At 42.6% G+C, this 18,368-nt stretch overlaps 1 protein-coding gene across 1 annotated transcript in view; it reads left to right on the plus strand.

Moving 5' to 3' along the window:
• insra (insulin receptor a) overlaps window positions 1–17,527 on the plus strand; it is a 37,546-nt gene extending 20,019 nt beyond the window's left edge. Inside the window, exons 3-21 of the mRNA XM_040171616.2 lie at window positions 876–1,212; window positions 3,914–4,053; window positions 4,300–4,444; window positions 4,782–4,996; window positions 5,419–5,545; window positions 5,975–6,228; window positions 8,560–8,727; window positions 9,418–9,616; window positions 9,776–10,068; window positions 10,715–10,854; window positions 11,279–11,438; window positions 12,033–12,132; window positions 12,234–12,301; window positions 12,990–13,219; window positions 13,337–13,447; window positions 14,406–14,565; window positions 14,738–14,867; window positions 15,051–15,185; window positions 15,709–17,527. Of these exons, the coding sequence (XP_040027550.2) occupies window positions 876–1,212; window positions 3,914–4,053; window positions 4,300–4,444; window positions 4,782–4,996; window positions 5,419–5,545; window positions 5,975–6,228; window positions 8,560–8,727; window positions 9,418–9,616; window positions 9,776–10,068; window positions 10,715–10,854; window positions 11,279–11,438; window positions 12,033–12,132; window positions 12,234–12,301; window positions 12,990–13,219; window positions 13,337–13,447; window positions 14,406–14,565; window positions 14,738–14,867; window positions 15,051–15,185; window positions 15,709–16,066 (3,470 nt within the window). The 3' untranslated portion in view covers window positions 16,067–17,527. The remainder of the gene's footprint in view (window positions 1–875; window positions 1,213–3,913; window positions 4,054–4,299; window positions 4,445–4,781; window positions 4,997–5,418; window positions 5,546–5,974; window positions 6,229–8,559; window positions 8,728–9,417; window positions 9,617–9,775; window positions 10,069–10,714; window positions 10,855–11,278; window positions 11,439–12,032; window positions 12,133–12,233; window positions 12,302–12,989; window positions 13,220–13,336; window positions 13,448–14,405; window positions 14,566–14,737; window positions 14,868–15,050; window positions 15,186–15,708) is intronic.
• The last annotated feature ends 841 nt before the right edge of the window (window positions 17,528–18,368 follow it).

Here is an 18,368-nt window from a genome sequence, read left to right on the forward strand (position 1 = left end):
AAAATACCACTGAACTTGAGTGTTTGTGTGAACGTCGGCACGCACAGTCCCTCCGTCCGGGTTTGTATCGGTCAAGAAAAGAAAGTCCTGTCCTCCCAAACATCGTTTGTGCAATACCTGCAGGGCCTGAATTAAGGATAATTTATCAGTTGATCTCTTAGTTCTCTTTGGATGAGGCCTTTATGGAGTGGATCGATAAACGTCGGAAAATAATGAAACTATCCATCGCAATTTGTGTGACAAATGAATCTACCATGAGTTCAATTACTGACTATTTGTCCTTTTTGCTTAATGAGTGATAAATAAATGTCACACTTATTCTTTTACCATTAATGTGTATCGATTTAATTAAATCTTTGTTTTAGCCAAAATCGACTAGACATATTGATGTGTGATTCTCCACATTCAGACGCTTGCAAGTAGTGCTTTTACATTCAACTATTTTATTTGCTCGTTCCTGTAAACGATTTAAAGCGCCCCCCGAATGTCGTTTTCCCTCTCACTGTCCCTGACCCCTCTGGGTTAGTGTCTGTCTCTCCAACTATTTGAGGATCCCTGCTGTTTTGTATTAAGCGTGCTAGTTGGCCAACGAAAGACGGTCCTCTGTGCTGCGATCTCGTTCAGTGAGCAGGGATTTCTCTCGCTGACGCGTCTGACCATATGAGATTTCTTTGGCGAAACGTTAAGACACGTCATCACCGGAGATCCAAAATCGACTGTCTCTTTGAGAACTGAAATCGTGTGGAGGCGTCTGAATGCAGCCTCAGTTTCCAGCTTTCTCTGGTTGTACACGTTGGTTGTTGACTGAATAACCTTCGCTACGACCCCCTAACCCCTCAATAACTTTGTGTTCCCTCCATCTCTCCCGCACGCAGTGTGCCCCGTTCAATGTAAACATCGGGCCTGCACCAAGGACGACCAGTGCTGCCACGAGCAGTGCCTGGGCGGCTGCCTGAAGCCCCACTCGGCCGGTCACTGCGTGGCCTGCCGCGGCCTCCAGCACGGGCCCAGCTGCGTGGAGCGCTGCCCGGCGGACCACTTCACCTACAAGGGCTGGCGCTGCGTCCCCTTCGCCTTCTGCCAGGACCTGCACAACAAGTGCAAGCGGGAGAAGGAGCACAGCAAGAGCACCGACTGCCACGAGTACGTCATCCACGACGGCGCCTGCGTGCCCGAGTGTCCCTCCGGCTACACCACCGTCAACTCCTCCTCGTAAGTGAGCCCTCTGCAATGTGTGGTCGCCTCCAAAAGAAAACCGAACGCGTTCGGTTCAAAAAAAAGAATTTCTCACCCTTTTTTTTTTTTTCTCTAATTCGATCATTTGCAACCAATTATTTGTGAATCTCTTAATCCCTTAATATTTATCAGCAGTGGATTTGCCACGGACCTTTTCTCTGTCCTAATAACTTGCAGCTGCACATTCCCCGAGTTGCAGACTGTACGTTGAAATACTGAGCGGTTTCTAGTGGAACCCTCTGGAGCAGCTCCACTGATGCAGATGAGCGTTTGAGTGCCTTGCTCAAGGGCAACCGAGCCATTGCTATTGATTTTTCATTCACCATTTTTACAAACCATGTTGAGGTTTTAACAGGTGTGCTGTTTTATTCCGGGATCAGTTGGTTGGCAGAACACCTAGTTTATAAAAAGGCTGAATAATATTCTGACAGAATACTATACACACAGATAACAATTTAGCAGCACAATTGCATTTGATTATACTTTCCTCAGAAATATAAATTATTTGTTTTTAGGAGGAATAAAGATGCAACAATGGAATTTGTTTTAATAACCGAAATGAAAATAAACTAATCAGCAAGAAGCTTGAGAGAGTAATTACATCACAATAGTGTATTTGAAAGTGAATTACTGTCAAGTACTGAAGAATATATGAGGTATCGTAATATATTTGTACGTTATTTATAGTTCTTCGCTTATCTTATCTTTGGTTTGCTTGGTTACGTTTCACTGAAAAGGATCCTCTCCATGTGCAGATTTGACTTGAACTTCTCGCCAGGTGATCAACAATCTCCTCTCAACCTTCAGGCTGGCGTGTTGACCCTTGGTGAACCCTGCCGCGCTCCCATCTCAGCCTTCCTTCTTTCGGCCTCCCTTTCTGCGCCTCTTATGACGCATCTCTTCTCTCTGGCATTCCTCCTCCCTTCGCTGGCTTTAAACTAAGCTGTGGAAATGAAAGTGCTCTGCAGAGAAGCTTGTACTCAAAGGCGTTATGAGTGTCTCGGGTGAAAGTGCAGATGTGGCACTATAGTGAGAAAAGGGGTCAGGATAGATCATGGGCGTGTAAGCCAGATGCAGAAACTATGCACACTGCCTACTTTTACTTGGAAGATGAAGAGACACTTTTCAGCTCATAATTAGCTCTTTTAAATCTTCTGTGTATTCATGCTTATGACCTTTTCCCATTTGCACATTAGTCGCCTGCAGCTTACGTTATTTGTTATTCACAAAAGAAACGCCACATTCTTCTATAATCTTCCTGTCAGATCACTTAATCGTCACTAAACAGACATGCTCACTTCATAATGCAGACAGCAGCAGAAAATACACAAATCGGTCACAGAGCGAACAGCCCTCGCCGTCTGACGCTCGCCTTTACCCTTGAATTTCAGATCTTAAAAAAAAAAAGAATGTTGGCTGACCTTTTGCAGCCAGCAGACAAGTGGTATTAGTTGTTTCTGATTTAGTTTTCAGTTTGTTTCACCCAAAGTTAGACCTTGAATATACAATGCCGATGTGCTCTTTGTCCTGAGCTAGAAGACGTAGAGGAAAATGAATCGTTCAACTCTCAGCCGATCAGCTGTTTCCTCTTTTTGTAATTGCAACCATAACGGATTACTTTGACCCCCAGGGAATATAACATTAAATAACAACGCCATTTACAAATATTACAAAAATAAGAATGAACCGCAGAATAGGTCATTGTTAAAAAAAAAAAAGAAAAAAATTCCAACATTTGAAGCCATCAAATCCCTTTTGAGAATTATTCATTCATAAATTAAGTTTTATTAATTGTTTGCATTGGAAGCCGACAGAAGTCAAGCACAACCTTTCATTTGTCTCTTGAAAATGGTTTTCTCCTATTCTACGGCTTGTTTGAGATTCAGATGTATGTGGGTATTTATTTTAGCTAAGCCTATTCATTGCTTTGATTTTAATCTTCGGTGATCCATATTAATTTATTTAGGTTTTATTACGTTGACTTAAGTGTTCAGTTTGTACAGTCCGTAGTGCTCACAGATTGTTCCCTCTTTTTTCCACCATACTCCAAACTACTTGAGAACTACTTTGGATTTTACGTCATTAAAGTCTTTGCTTGCAGCAGTGTGAGTGCTGAGACGGGTCAGACTGCTTTTCAGGAAATTGTTGCGGTTGCCACGTACAGCCATGACCATATACATCTGTTCTAAAAGCATTACGCAAGCCAGGTTGTTGAACTCTGTTGTTAAAGCGAATGGTCAAAGTTTGCCCTCATTTCAGTTCATTCAAACTTAATTTCCAGCTTTTTTTGTGACATGCAGTATGAGAAATCTAAGACCGCAATTAACATTTTGGATGGAAATCACATCGCTGCTTGTTTGCTAAAGGTGTTTCATCCGACACAACAGTGCTCCTCGGCTCTTTTGGCGCAGTTTTCTTTTCTTTCTTTTTTTTCCTGTCTGGCCCACAACTGCTCTTCTGGTTTTGATATCACGTCTTACATCGACAGCAACAGGCAGCCAAACTAAACTTAGACTGTACGCTATCTTCCCAGCATTAAATAAAAGAGGAGAAAGTTGTGGGTGAACAGTCATTTAAGGCCGATACTTCTGGGTTGAGGGGAATTGTGTAAGGAAAAGTGGAAAGGCACTTTTCTTTTCATTTTCTTAAAATATTGTCTTTTTCTTTTGTTCTATAGGCTAAACTGCACTCCCTGTGCAGGGCTTTGTCCCAAGGTATGTATGGGTCTGAAAGTAGTGGACTCTGTCACGGCTGCCCAGGATTTGAGAGGCTGCTCTGTGCTCAATGGGAGCCTGGTCATCAAGCTGCGTGGAGGAAGTGAGTAGCTGTGGTTTGTTTTGTTTGTTTTGTAATTAAAGATTTTTTCTTACTTCCTAACATACATTCACTACCATCATAAAAGAAAGTAGCTTAGTGCGTGATTTCCAAAGAATTTGACATTAATAGTTTCATGTACTAACTATGCATGTTTTGTTTCTGAATGGCTTGAATAGGAAAATGGCAGCTTGTGTACTTAGCAGCGTTGGGGAGTCACTTCAAGGCTTTTGTTTCTGTTTTCTGTAGACAACATAGCAGCTGAACTGGAGACCAGCCTGGGCCAGCTGGAGGAGATCACTGGCTACCTGTCAGTGCGGCGTTCCTACGCCCTCGTATCCCTCTCTTTTTTCCGCAAACTCCGTGTTATTCGTGGAGAGGAACAAGAAATCGGGTGAGCCTCATCTCAAATTCGCCATGTCAGAGCCGCCTCCTGTAATTATGAGTTAAAAGCGGAAGAACTGGCCTTTTCAGAAATGTCTTTCTGTGGTAACTGGTTTTGGTTAGATAAATCATATGCGAGGCTTCATTCAGACGAGGTGGAAGACGCTTGTAGCACAATGGTCTACACTTACAGTAGAAATGGCAGAGGACAGGCATATGATGCTGATTGTAGGCTTACCATGCTGAAATACTGCTCTGTTGATGTTGCTCTTCAGTAACGTCCAGAGCTAAATGTCATATGTATAAGGAAAAATATGTTTCATGCAATCTTGGGTGTCCTCTTCCAGGAATTACTCATTCTATGCCCTGGACAACCAGAACCTGCGGCAGCTCTGGGATTGGTCCAAACACAACTTGACCATCCTGCAGGGACGCATGTTTTTCCACTACAACTCCAAACTCTGCATGGCTGAGATCAAAAAGATGGAGACTGTGACGGGGACCAAGGAACGGAATGTCAAGAACGACATCGCCCTCAAGACCAACGGAGACCAGGCCTCGTGTAAGTTACCATGGCAACAGAAAACACAAGAGTCTGCCTTGGTACGGACGCAAACATAGTAATAGTTATGATGGTCATTTCCTGTCCCTTTTTATGTTTGCGAGTGTCCAACCTTTTACTGACGCAAATTAACTGGGAACAAAGCAGCACAGCATTGATACATATCGACATGGCAACACAGTGTTGTAGGCGGTGTTCTATTTTGTCCTCTTCCATCTTAAACGGATTCAAGTTAAGTACAAGACAGGATGTTCCGGGGATGGCCGATTAGCATGTCGTGCTCACTTCTGTACATATACGTCTTTGACATAACGTCAACACTGTAACTTCTTCACATTGATTAAGTTCAGTGTTTGCATTTTTAAACAACCATCCACATGTTACCAATTGAACATTTATAACTGATTACGGTCTTTTTTCAGGTGAAAACTACGTGTTGAAGTTTACCCAGATACGAACCTCGAGTGATAAAATAATGATCAGGTGGGAACCCTTCTGGCCGCCAGACTTCAGAGATCTGCTGGGCTTCATGGTGCTCTACAAAGAAGCGTAAGTAAATCTTCATCAGTCACAACCAGACAGAAAAATATTGTTTTCAGAACTTAACCCGAGAGACATCAGTTAGATTTAGTGCATAGTGGCAATGGAATTTTCTGTGTCACTGGCTTGAGATGACTGAGAAGTAATATGAGGAATCATTTTGGATTCAACCTCATGGAAGGAAAATGTGTGTGGGGAAAGTCAGGCTGTTGCTGTGTTGGATGGATCTGCCTGCAGTAACATTGCCACAGCAACAGATATGAAGTCTCAGGGTGAACTTACCTGTTGAATTAGAGATTGTTTATCAGTTCTCATTAGTTTGAGCCTGGTAAATTACTGAAATTAGGAAAATATTGTCCCTTTTGATAAAATGTAAGCCTCGGCATAACCTTTTTTTCCCCATCTTCTTCATACTATTATTGTTCTTCCGCACAAAAGACCTTTTCAGAACGTAACCGAGTTTGACGGGCAGGACGCCTGCGGCTCCAACAGCTGGGTGATTGCTGACGTGGACCCTCCGCAACGAGCCACAGAGGGGGACAAAGAGCAGTTTGAACCGGGTCATCTCATCATGCCACTGAAGCCGTGGACGCAGTACGCCATAATGGTGAAAACCCAGCTGTCGGCCTCTGACGAGCACCAGGTCAACGGAGCAAAGAGCGAGATCCTCTATGTTCGCACCAACTCCACCAGTAAGACTGATGCTTGCGTGTACTGGTTACTTTTTTTTTTTTTTTTTTTAAATCACCTTGATAGAGGTCAAATATTTATGCACATTGGTCTATATTAAATTGGGAATCGCTCTGTACATTTGGCAATCCCATAGTCCATTTGCACGAATTTCTGTGATGTTTTGACCAAATTAACTTTTTAAAATAAGACTGCCTCAGTTTTTATAGTAACCACCATGTGTGTATGATTTCATTGTTTACAAGAACACAAAGTTCTTTCTCTTTCCAACAAAAAAAAACATAAACCACTTTCCGTGGCAGCTCAATGTAGAAGTGTGAAGAAACCACCATCCATCTCCTGATTCAAGACAGAATCAAGTTGCAGCCCTTAAGTGATTGCTGAAAGCATTTAAAGGGCATTTCATGTAACACGTGTTTGCTAAACTGCAGTTATATACCAAATGACCAAATTTGTCTAGAAGCATTGTCTCTTCACGGCGTGTGAAAAAAATGTGCTGGCTCTTAAAACACAATGGCAGTAGGAACCTGGAAGCAAAGGTTATTAAAAGGTTTCAAGAAGCTCCAGGTTACGAGATGTGGATCCACAAATCTTGTGGTGTTACTATCGTTGGGTAGTGAAATTGCATAGTCTGGCAGCTACCAAAATGACTTTGGCAGAAGAACAGGGAAGAGGAAGACAGATGGCGGAGTCCGCCTGGAGCGCCATCGACCAACAGGGTGCTGCCTCGTGCAAGGTGTTTGCATCAGGCGTTTTATAGATTTTTTCCCCCCCAGTGGGTCGCAGTCATCGCGGCCCGTCTAACCGGCTTCCTGTTACACAATGTGCTCTTCCTACCTGATAATCCGGATCAAACATGGCAACTCTCGCTCACACGAGACAGCCGGCCGCGTTAAGGAAAGGTTGTGGTGTCGTCATGTTTTGTCTAACCAGCATACCTCATCAGAAGGGCAAAGCTGTCATTTCAAATGAGCCGTTGCTGGTGATCACCGGTCTGACAATGCAGTCAGACCAGTGTGTTGCGGTGTCTTGAAACCCATGCGACACCTGCGTCTCCTTCAGGGTTCGGTCCGACACGCCGACGCACCTCCACCTTCTTCCCAGTACGTAGTCTAATGATAGCTTTGGCTCCTCAGAATGCTTTTAAGAGGCCAAGTGTCTCTCCGATTTGTACATCTGCGCAAAATACAATTCACCTGACAATCGTATGAACGCTGTTGCCAGTCGCTGTTCTCGCGACATAAAATAATAGACGTCACGTTGCAGTTTGTTTGGCAATCTGAATATACATAATATGCCACAGTCATCTTATGTGTTGTGTGTTCAAGGGGATAACCAAGGTAAGGACAGTGAACAAGATCGCAAACAAAAAACAAAAACAAAAAAAACAAGTCGAGTTGTACTTGATTTAAGAAATAATATATTTTAATTTGAGCATGATTACGAACGCAGCTTTCTCTTCACAAGTTTTCAATGCAAAAAAAATGTATCCTTTTTGAAATGGGAACAGAAATACAAAATATATGTATTTTAAATACCACACTTGCCCAAAATACTGAAAACTAGAACTGAAACTGAACATGCAAACCTCAGCCAAACGCACAAAGAACAGCTTCTGAAAAAGTAGAACTACCTAAAACAAACTACAGATATAAAGAAATACGGCAATGAAGAGACAAAAACTTTTAAGAGATCTTTAAAATGTACAAATAATAAACAAAACACCCGGATCTCTCCAGTGCTCCCTAGAGTGCCGAAATTACTACAAAAACGTGCGTTTGCATACAGATACAGCGGAAGCAGAGCGCCTGTAAGTGTGTTTCAATAGTGACGTGACATGCAAATTTAGACAAAAATCCCCAATTCTATACTTGATAAATCCCAATGATTCATTTGAAGAAACTAATTAACTGTGACAAAAATGTAGCATGACTTCTCAAGGACTCATTCTTATTGAGAAATAATAAGAAATAAGAAATCCTTTTAGGGACGAGAGAACAGAGCTGAAGTGGAGTTTTCATGATTTGACATGCTGGCAGGATTCTTTGGTTGAGACATTTTATTCAAAAAATAAGCATCTGCTTGTGAACATTTTCAGGCTGTTGTTTGGGCCCATGACACTTTGATCTTATTTTTGATCATTTAATTTGACGGCAGCGTGGCTTTATGTGACATAAGCAGAATGTATTTCTTTATTCATAATGAAAACTACTTCATGTTTTTTTTTTGTTTTTTTTGTCACTCCTGAGCAGCTAGCTGCTGTTCGGGGGGGGTCAAACCCAAAATAATTACTAACTTATCAAACCTCACGTATCGCCACGATGTCTCCACAGAACCGTCCGTCCCGCTGGAACCCATGTCCTCGTCCAACTCGTCCTCCCAGATCATCCTCAAGTGGAAACCTCCCAATGACCCCAACGGCAACATCACCCACTACCTGGTGTTCTGCCAGCGCCAGCCGGAAGGCAGCGAGCTCTACAAGTTTAACTACTGTCAGAAGGGTGAGCTTTGTTGTCTGTCCTGTCGTTGTGTCTGCTTCTGTGTACTTTATGAGTCCGACTGTTTTAGAGCGATCATAAAGCCATCTTTATTTTAGGAGAAGACCTCCTTTCTTGTTAAGGAGAGTTATTTTACCTGTTGTGATTCGCCTTCATGGGTAATTCATATCAAGATTACTGATTCGACGTTGAACACCAGTTCAACGTCATTATCTTTATAGATTTTTATCTTGCTTCATGTACATATTTATTATAACGTCTGAAATAACTCCTAAATGTCAACACACTTTTCACACATTCCCAGAAAAAAGTTCTCTGTGGTTAAAATGACTGTTTGTTTAGGTAGTATTATGTACCTTGATACCACTTGAAACCTAGTACCATCAGGACTGTCCTCTCACTCCGTCTCGGGTTCAGGCAAAGTTCTGAAATGTATGTTGCTTGCGTTGTCACAGCCTCGCCTGCCATTAGTGCCCTTCCATGTAATTGCACAACAGGGCACAAACTTTCCTCTTTTGAATCTTTGGGAAAGTTGTGTCACTGGTAATTTATCTCCACTAGTGACGGTGAGGAGGTGACAGTGACAGACGTGTATGTGGGCGGGGTGTATGGACATATTTGTGCATAAAACTTGCACCAATCTCCCACAATCCGTCCGACTGGATGTCCTTATTCCTCCTCTTGACTCACCAGGAATGAAGTTGCCGTCGCGGGTCCCCACTCAGGTAGACAGTCATGAGGAGCAGAAGTGGAACCAGACGGAGGAGCGGGGCCAGGGGAAACGCTGCTGCGACTGCCCCAAAACCGAGAAGGAGCTCAAGAAGGAGAAAGAGGACTCTGACTACCGCAAAACCTTCGAGGACTACCTCCACAATGAAGTCTTTGAGATCAAGTAAGACAACGTGACAGCCTCTCCTGTAGTGTTGGATTGTTGTATCTCCTGCTACTGCCCCCTGCGACCTCTCCTGAGAAATTCTGTGTTTCCATATTTTCAATTCCTGTAGCATTTTCTCTTTGTTATTTACCTTTCTTGACTTAAAACTTGCCTTAGTTTTAGACGCTCGAGAAAGCGGCGCTCTGCGGTGGGCATTGCCAACTGGACACTCCCCTTCCTCACCACCGCCCCAAGCCCGCCGCACGGCACAGGCATGCCGGAGGACGAGGACGCCTTTGAAATCACAAGGATCACGGTCGACGTCAAGGCCCACGCCAAGGAGTCCACCGTCATCTCCAACCTGCGCCACTTCACCAGCTACCAGATTGAGGTGCACGCCTGCAACGACAAGGAGAACCCGCTCAGCTGCAGCATGGCGGCGTACGTCAGCGCCCGCACGATGCCTGAGGGTAAGGAGGCACCGCTCTCTGTGGTCACCGATGCTAAGCAAGCAGAGCACGCAGATCTATGTAATAAAATCACACTTCCATCAAGCTGTGGCTAGAAAACCCCAGTGATGTCGGGCGCTTGAGATTTCTCCAGTGGCATCTCTGAAAAGTAACCCAAAACATTTCGAACAACCCTGGAGCAGAGTTGAGTGGTGGGCTACAGAGTTCCAGTGTTTTCTTTTTTCTTTTGGCCCCTGGGTGCAGTCTGTATCAGCCTTCCCACAGCTCCCTCCGGAGACACAAAAGATTTGACACAACTTTTTCCAACAATGCAGTTGTATTCCCTGTAGAGACCTTGTCTAAACATTCATCCATTAATTTCTTCTTAACTATATGTCTGTGTTCCACCGAAACAACCGGTTTTAATAAGAATAGTGTCAAATGATGGAAGCAATGAAACAATACTGATTGTACGTTGACTTTTGTTAATGCTGCCTGCTGCTTTTCTGGCATTTTTCCATTTCTTTGAGAGCGAAACATATTAGGAATAGACAGGAAGCTCAGAGAAAGAGAGACACAATTAGGGCAAATGGACACACCAACCTCTTTAGTTTTACTTAAGAATATGAATAGAAATACAATTCATGAAACCATTTGTTCTCCGCAGACAAAGCTGATGATATCAGAGGTCCCATCAAGTACGAGGTGACAGAAAATGTAGTGCACATCACGTGGCAAGAACCGGTGTCCCCGAATGCTGTGATCATCCTGTATGAGGTCAACTACAAGAGACTGGGAGACACTGACGTAAGGAAACAAACACACACACACATCTATCATGCCTTTATTTATTTATTTATTTATTATTTGTAGGGATTTGAGTTTACCACAACATGAACACATTGTAATTTCTCATTAAACACAGCTCGAGCTACTGATTGATGACTGAAAAAGATTGAACTTACAATCAGATTAGAATTGAGTTGATAAACTCAATGGAGAACTCGTTAGCGTTGCATCTTTTAGTTGTTATGGAGACAAGTGCAACTGATGCTGCAGCCTGTTATTTACTGTGGAAGCACCATAAGATATCCGTGTAAACATTTAATAAAAGCGCATAGTATGCAAATAAATAACTCATCAAACAGATGTTTCTTAATCGTCTCTTTATCTCGTTGCTCGTTTACTGTTTGTTGTCCGCCCCTTGAACCTCGGCATTGTTCCTTTGCAGGAGCTCCACTACTGCGTGTCAAGGAACATGTACAAAGTGGCCCGTGGCTGCAAGCTGAAAGTGATGCATCCTGGGAACTACACGGTGAGGATCCGGGCCACCTCGCTGGCCGGGAACGGATCCTGGACCGAGCCCACTTACTTCTTTGTGCAGGACCCAAGTAAGTCTCCATCTGCCATGAAGGCAATCCAGGCCGTATGAGACTACTGCTCCTTGTTGCCTTTTAATACCAAGAATGAGGATGGAATTCATTTTTTTGTTCCAGTTAGGCCTTCAAGCTAAACCTTCCAGTTTACTAGTTGTAGTATGTTATGATTTGATCTATTATAGACTGTCTTTCATTATGATGATTATTATCATAATTAATCGACTATACCTGGTTTTATTTATTTCAATTATTTAGTTAGTTTTTTTAATAGAAAGCCTCGCACTAAGCAGGTGAAGTTAATTGTTTCAATGTGCAAAGTGTCTGTATGTATGAGCCAAGTTCCAATGGCCGGAATATTACATTTGAGTACTTAATGACCTCAGACTTGATGTAGTTGTAAATATGGTCTTATTTATCTTTATTATTGCTGATGTGTTTTTATCTAAATGTAGATTAGATTCTGTCAAATATTTTACATCATCAAAAGATCAAAAGATGCTACAAATTGTGTTTGAAGCAGATGATATTCATGCAGCTGTACGTCGATACTGGCTACAGTTAAACGTGTGAAACGTGACTCATTGTTGGGCCCCATGTGTTAAACAGGCGATTCTCTCTACGTCTTGAAGATCATTATCGGACCCGTCATCTGCTTTGTCTTGCTGCTGTTTGTGGCTGTGGCAGGATTCGTCATGTTCAAGAAGAAGTATGCAGTTATCACATCTTTTTCAATACAGGAACTCGTGCTTTCATAATGCAATATTCGGTCCGTGTTTCAACGAAATCCATCTCTCCTTTTCCATCTAGTCAAACTCAAGGGCCCAGTGGTCCAATCTACGCCTCTTCAAACCCGGAGTATCTCAGCGCTAATGATGGTAAGCAAACTGATTTATGCCATTTATTCAGGAATAATGATCAGTGTGGCTAGCTAGTATTTGTTGTCAGACAAATATTACTACACATTCGAGCCACAGGAGCTAAGGAGGATCCCAACATAAATTGGTCAGCTGACGCTTTCTCCCACACGTTTCTGATGCCGGTAGAGACTGCCGATGAGTGAAAAACTGCATTGACCAACTTTGTGAAAACCCCGTTTTTATTAACACGCACCTGTAGTCACCACGGTCACTGCGCTCTCTTCACAGTCAATTAAATATCACAAACAAAGATCTTTTCACAGCAGTCGTCTGGAATACCTGGTTAAAAATATATATATGAACCTTAATGACACTATTGACAGTTCGATATTAGAACAGTTTGCTTTAAATTATTCTACATGCAGAATCATTTCATTATTCCAACAGTGATCCTTTTTCTGAGACTTTGTAAATCAAGAAAGGATTCCTATTCAGACACCCGTTTAGATCCCCTTGGGGAAGGGGGGGGGGTCGTAATATTTGGAACATGATTTTGATTGGATTTCTACAAAACAAATATCTGCGGTATAGAGAAAAAAAGATATACAAATATCTTCAAGCTGCATCCAAACTAACCTGCTTTATCATGTGCCGCTCACTCCTGGTAAAGTCAAATGTGTAATATTCCTGTAAAATGTGCCTGCAGTGTATGAGGCGGACGAGTGGGAGGTGCCCAGAGACAAGATCAACATTTTGAGGGAACTGGGTCAGGGCTCTTTCGGCATGGTCTACGAGGGCATTGGCAAGGACATCATCAAGGGCGAAGGGGACATGCACGTGGCGGTGAAGACTGTGAACGAGTCGGCCAGCCTGAGAGAGAGAATCGAGTTCCTGAACGAGGCCTCGGTCATGAAAGCCTTCACCTGCCACCATGTGGTAAGAAAAAAAAATCTTCTGAAACCCTTTGCACGTTGTGATATACTGTCGGGTAGGATTTTTTTTAACTGAATCGATCCTACAACGACGTATTAAAATGAAAACTTTGCCTCCCAGGTGCGTCTGCTGGGTGTTGTGTCTAAAGGCCAGCCCACCCTGGTTGTGATGGAGCTGATGACCAACGGAGACCTGAAGAGCTTCCTGCGTTCTCTGCGACCGGACGCCGAGGTGAACAAGATTACGACCCCCCCTCTCTAAGTCACGATCACAACTTGAGGCGTTAGAACGACGCTCGTAGCGTTTTTTAGGTTTTGTCGGTTTAGTGATTTATCCTCACTGTTCTTGTTTTCACTGTTCTTTGTTTTGTTTTTTTATGTAGATAAAAAGAGCGGTAGTTCTTCTTCTTTTTTCTTAACATGAAAATGCAATGGGCTTTTATTTTTGCGCGGGAGATTATTTTCATGATAAATAGCATTAAAAAAACAGGACAAATTTACCAGCAGTAGTTTACACACATTTTTACTCCCCCCGAGAAAAATGTCAATCTACTATGAAACTTTGTGACGTCTGATCTTGAAAGCTGCTTTCTAAAAACACATGACTCAAAATGACTCCACATTAAAAGCGCCAGTGGTTCCCAAACTTCTATCAGGGCTCAAGAACTACCGCTAAATGAACTCAATTATTAACCGCTTGATTATAATTAAGTTACGATAAAGAGTAGAGGGACTTTTCTGATGACATATTTCACCCTTTCCGTTGTTGGTCTCACAGACATTCAGGGTTAAATCTATAAATGTAATTTCATTAAAACAATGAACTTGTCACGTTATTGCAATAGTTGAAACTGCTGTACCATTGGACATTATTAAATTCCACGTCGAGTTTACTTTTGGTACGTGTACAGATGACTCGTACGTAGGTCGATGTTCCATCCAAGTGTCACCTCCTGTAGTGGTTAAGTGTACAGATGGCACGTGGATTGGAAGAGGAGGAGGAAGAAGAGCACTGAGCTCTTGGGTGTTGACAGAGGAGCTTAGCAGTCGGCACTTGAGTCGGCTGAAAGCCTCAAACAGGCTCGCGTGCAGATGAACAGCAGGATCCAGCAGATCATGTCTTGTTGACGTTGAAAGAAAGCTAAACGTTAAGGAATAACAAATCCATGAATCCGCCTCGTGTCTCCCAGAACAACCCCGGGCGTCCGCCGCCCTCCCTGAAGGAGATGATCCAAATGGCTGCCGAGATCGCAGACGGCATGGCTTACCTCAACGCCAAGAAGTTTGTCCACAGAGACCTGGCGGCCAGAAACTGCATGGTGGCCCACGATCTTACCGTGAAAATCGGAGGTACGTTTCTGCACAACGGGCACTTTTTTGACAACGATACATGCTGCTGGCGTCACCATGACAACAGATTTGAAATAAGTACCAACCCACACATGACACAACTTTTAAGACGTAGATTTATAATAATCAATATATAAATAATTCCCGCTCCAATGATATCTTTTCCTCCCAGACTTCGGTATGACCAGGGACATTTACGAGACAGACTACTACAGGAAGGGAGGGAAGGGCCTGCTGCCCGTCAGGTGGATGGCCCCCGAGTCCCTGAAGGATGGAGTCTTCACCGCAAATTCAGACTGCTGGTCAGTGACACCTTGTTGATATGCATTTCTTTGCACAGACCAGAATTACAATCGGTGATTACAAAAAAAGCAATACAACATCAGAATATGAGTGTGTGCATCACGTGTCCACCCCCTGCATTTACTCGGGTGTACTCACTCCCCCCTCGTCTCCGTTGTCCTCTCTTGCCACTTGTTCACCAGGTCATTTGGGGTCGTGCTGTGGGAAATCAGCACGCTGGCCGAGCAGCCGTATCAGGGCCTGTCCAATGAGCAGGTCCTTAAGTTTGTCATGGACGGGGGCTACCTGGACCGGCCGGACAACTGTGCCGACAGAATGTGAGTACAAGAGTGTGTCTGTGGGTGGCGGAGAAAATATTTTATTATCTCAGGCTACATGATACAAGTAAGTTAGTTAATGCTGCTTAAACTTATGGAGGCATCTTCTTTATTTTATATAAATAAAAATGTATTTAACACTTATCTAGTTCTTTTTTTTTTTTTAAGCAAAAATCCCCATAAATGTTTTGATTCATAAAACAATTGAGGATGTCCTGCTTCTGTCTTTTATTCTGGAAAGGTACATGGGACACTTTGCTCAGAGTCTTGGTATTTGTTTTGGCTGAGGAACAGATTTGTTTAGTTAGAACAGTTGGACAGTGTAGTTTGTAGGAAGTGTCACTTAAATAAAGTGTGCGCGGATGTGTTTTTTTCAGTTGTTATTCAATGTGGTATCCTTACCCACAGCGGAAAGAATAATAATCACGTTATGAAACGAACCAATAACTATGGTGACAAACCTAAAATTCCGACTTCAGCATTATCCTAACTGTGAACCTGCTCTCCCCTTATCCTCGCCCAGACACAACCTGATGCAGATGTGTTGGCAGTACAACCCCAAGATGCGTCCCGCCTTCCAGGAGGTCATCGAAATGCTCCGCGAGGACCTGCATCCTTCCTTCCGGGAAGTCTCCTTCTTCTACAGCGAGGAGAACAAGCCCCCGGAGACCGAAGACTTTGACCTGGACATGGAAAACATGGAGAGCATCCCGCTGGACCCTTCGTCCTACTCCCAGAGGGAGCAGTGTTCAGACAGGGACGAGGGCTTGTCCATGGGCCTGCGGGGCAGCTACGAGGAGCACCACATCCCCTTCACACACATGAACGGGGGAAAGACCAACGGGCGAATACTGGCGCTGCCGCGGTCCAGCCCGTCATAACACACTGCACACATCCCGTGCAAAACGTGTCATTGCTATATAGATTTGAATATATTTTTGTTTTGTTGTTGTCATTTTATATAGATCACACATTCAGCACTCACTCTCTCTCTCTACAGGAGCCGCTCAGTGCATATCTCAGGACTTATTTTTCTCCTCAAAGCCACAAACACACACTACAGCAAGTCCACCCACGGATATCAGAAGACACTTTTGTATTTAAGGACGAAACCTCCCGCGTCTGTCTTGTTCATGATTGTAGTTTATATACTGTACATATATATATATATTGCCAAGTTTGTGCTAGACTGGGTGGATAAATGGATACAACTGTGAAACAAACTCTTGACAAACAAGAAGGCTGCTAAACCCACTCTTCCCCCCCCCCCCCTCACCCCCTCTAGTATCCAGACCCCTCTCCTTCTCCCTTAATTCAATATCTGGGCTTCATACCCACGTTTTTTTGGGGGGGACAAAGTGCCCTTCAATTATCTGTTGCCTACTTTAACTGTCATGGAACTCCTAATCTTTGTACTCAAGCGGATGACGAACCGAAAACGATTTTGGACGGCTTTGGGCTGTCAAAGACGGTCCGTCCTCAAACTAGCTCTTATCCACTGGAGAAGTTGTTTGAAGTGGCTTAACTCCTCACACTCTGCAGTATTCCAAAATGGCACACAGGATAAACACAGAACTTTTACTGGTTATATTTTTTTAATTTATTTACGTGTCTTTGTCTTTCTTTTCTTTTCTTCTCCCTTTTCTTGGGAGCGGGGCAAGTTTTCACATTTTCAGCTGAAGGATATTTAAACTGTTTTCAGAAACATGTTGGTGAACGAGTTCCTCAGATTGACCAATAGCTGCTTCTTTGGTATATTTTAGTGGGTATAGAAGATTAAAAAATATATATGTATATATATATATATGTGTGTGTAATAAATATATATATATATATATATATATATATATATATATATATATATATATATATATATTGTTGATGTTTTTGTACATAGCTGAGACGTTGTCATTTTGAGGTATTTACGTTGATAGAAAATGTTTTTACGTTTTTTTTTTCTAATCCAGAAAATCATACTAATTAGCTTTTTTTTCTTTTTTTTTGGACTCATGATCAACCAACAGCACTTGGTCCTTTTTGCTACTCGACGTCCGGGAGGAGGAGTGTTTGGCGTCTTCAGCTTAAGATGTCTGCCCATCATATCGAGATCAAATAAAATAGTGCTGTAAATAATGCAGCAATGTTCATTCATGAATAGCTTCCTGCATTGCTTCTGTTGTTTTCCATTGTCTCCATACAGTTTTCTTCTACAGTTTGAGATTGTGTGTATGTGCAAGCAAGATGTGCTTTCATCTCCGAGTATGAGGAGGTAACATCCTGTTTCCACCTGAGCCAGAAAATATGATTATTACAGCAAACTAAAAATTCAATTTACGCACAAACTGCATCCTTGGTGAGCTGTTATTTTTGAATACCGATACTGTTATTCGTGGATAAAAAAGGAATCCTTTCAGCATTTCTACTTTTTCAAACAATCACTCAACTACACATGTAAATACTTTTGGCAATGATGCCACAAATTTGGACTATTTATGGTTGTATAAAGAAGAAAGTAAATCTATACTAAGTAGTATAGATTGTATTATCTATAGTTGCTTATAATTGTAAATGGCTGTGCCACAACTTTGGTGTGAAGATTCCACCTGCTGGACTACAATGATTTAGAAAATACCCTGTATTAGATTAGACTATTGTTGTTTATATGATACAAGGTGTTGCACTTCTGTACAATATTGGGTATTTAAAAGGTTTCAAACAAGAGTTTAAGCTAAATTATGTAGTTATATTTCATAAAGTGTGGTTCTTTTCTATATGGTACACAATATGTTAACATTTTAATACAATACTCTAAAGGCCGTATGTCCAGTGATTTGTTTAATGGTCACTGCAATAAATCCTAGCACCATGTAGGTAAGGCACTGAAAACTAAGCATGAAAATCCACATATTAAAATATACAATTTGGGGATTCTGGTGTTCTGAGAGTTTCTAAAGATTCACTGCAAATCCAGCCCCTCGATAATATGACCTGAATGACCAAACTTCTGCATAGTAAACAAGTGGTGGAGGTACAAGTGTGGCAAAATTTGGGGACTTTGTTGGGGATCCAAACCTTCTCAGCACATGGTCCACCCAGTAGCTGCTCATGGGCTTTAGACTGCAGCACACAATGATCCCCAGCAGGTGGGGTCACCCAGTTGTCACAGAGCCATAGACGCGCACT

The sequence above is a fragment of the Gasterosteus aculeatus genome, chromosome 3 (assembly GCF_964276395.1).
Source record: "Gasterosteus aculeatus chromosome 3, fGasAcu3.hap1.1, whole genome shotgun sequence".
In the NCBI taxonomy this organism is placed as follows: domain Eukaryota; kingdom Metazoa; phylum Chordata; class Actinopteri; order Perciformes; family Gasterosteidae; genus Gasterosteus; species Gasterosteus aculeatus.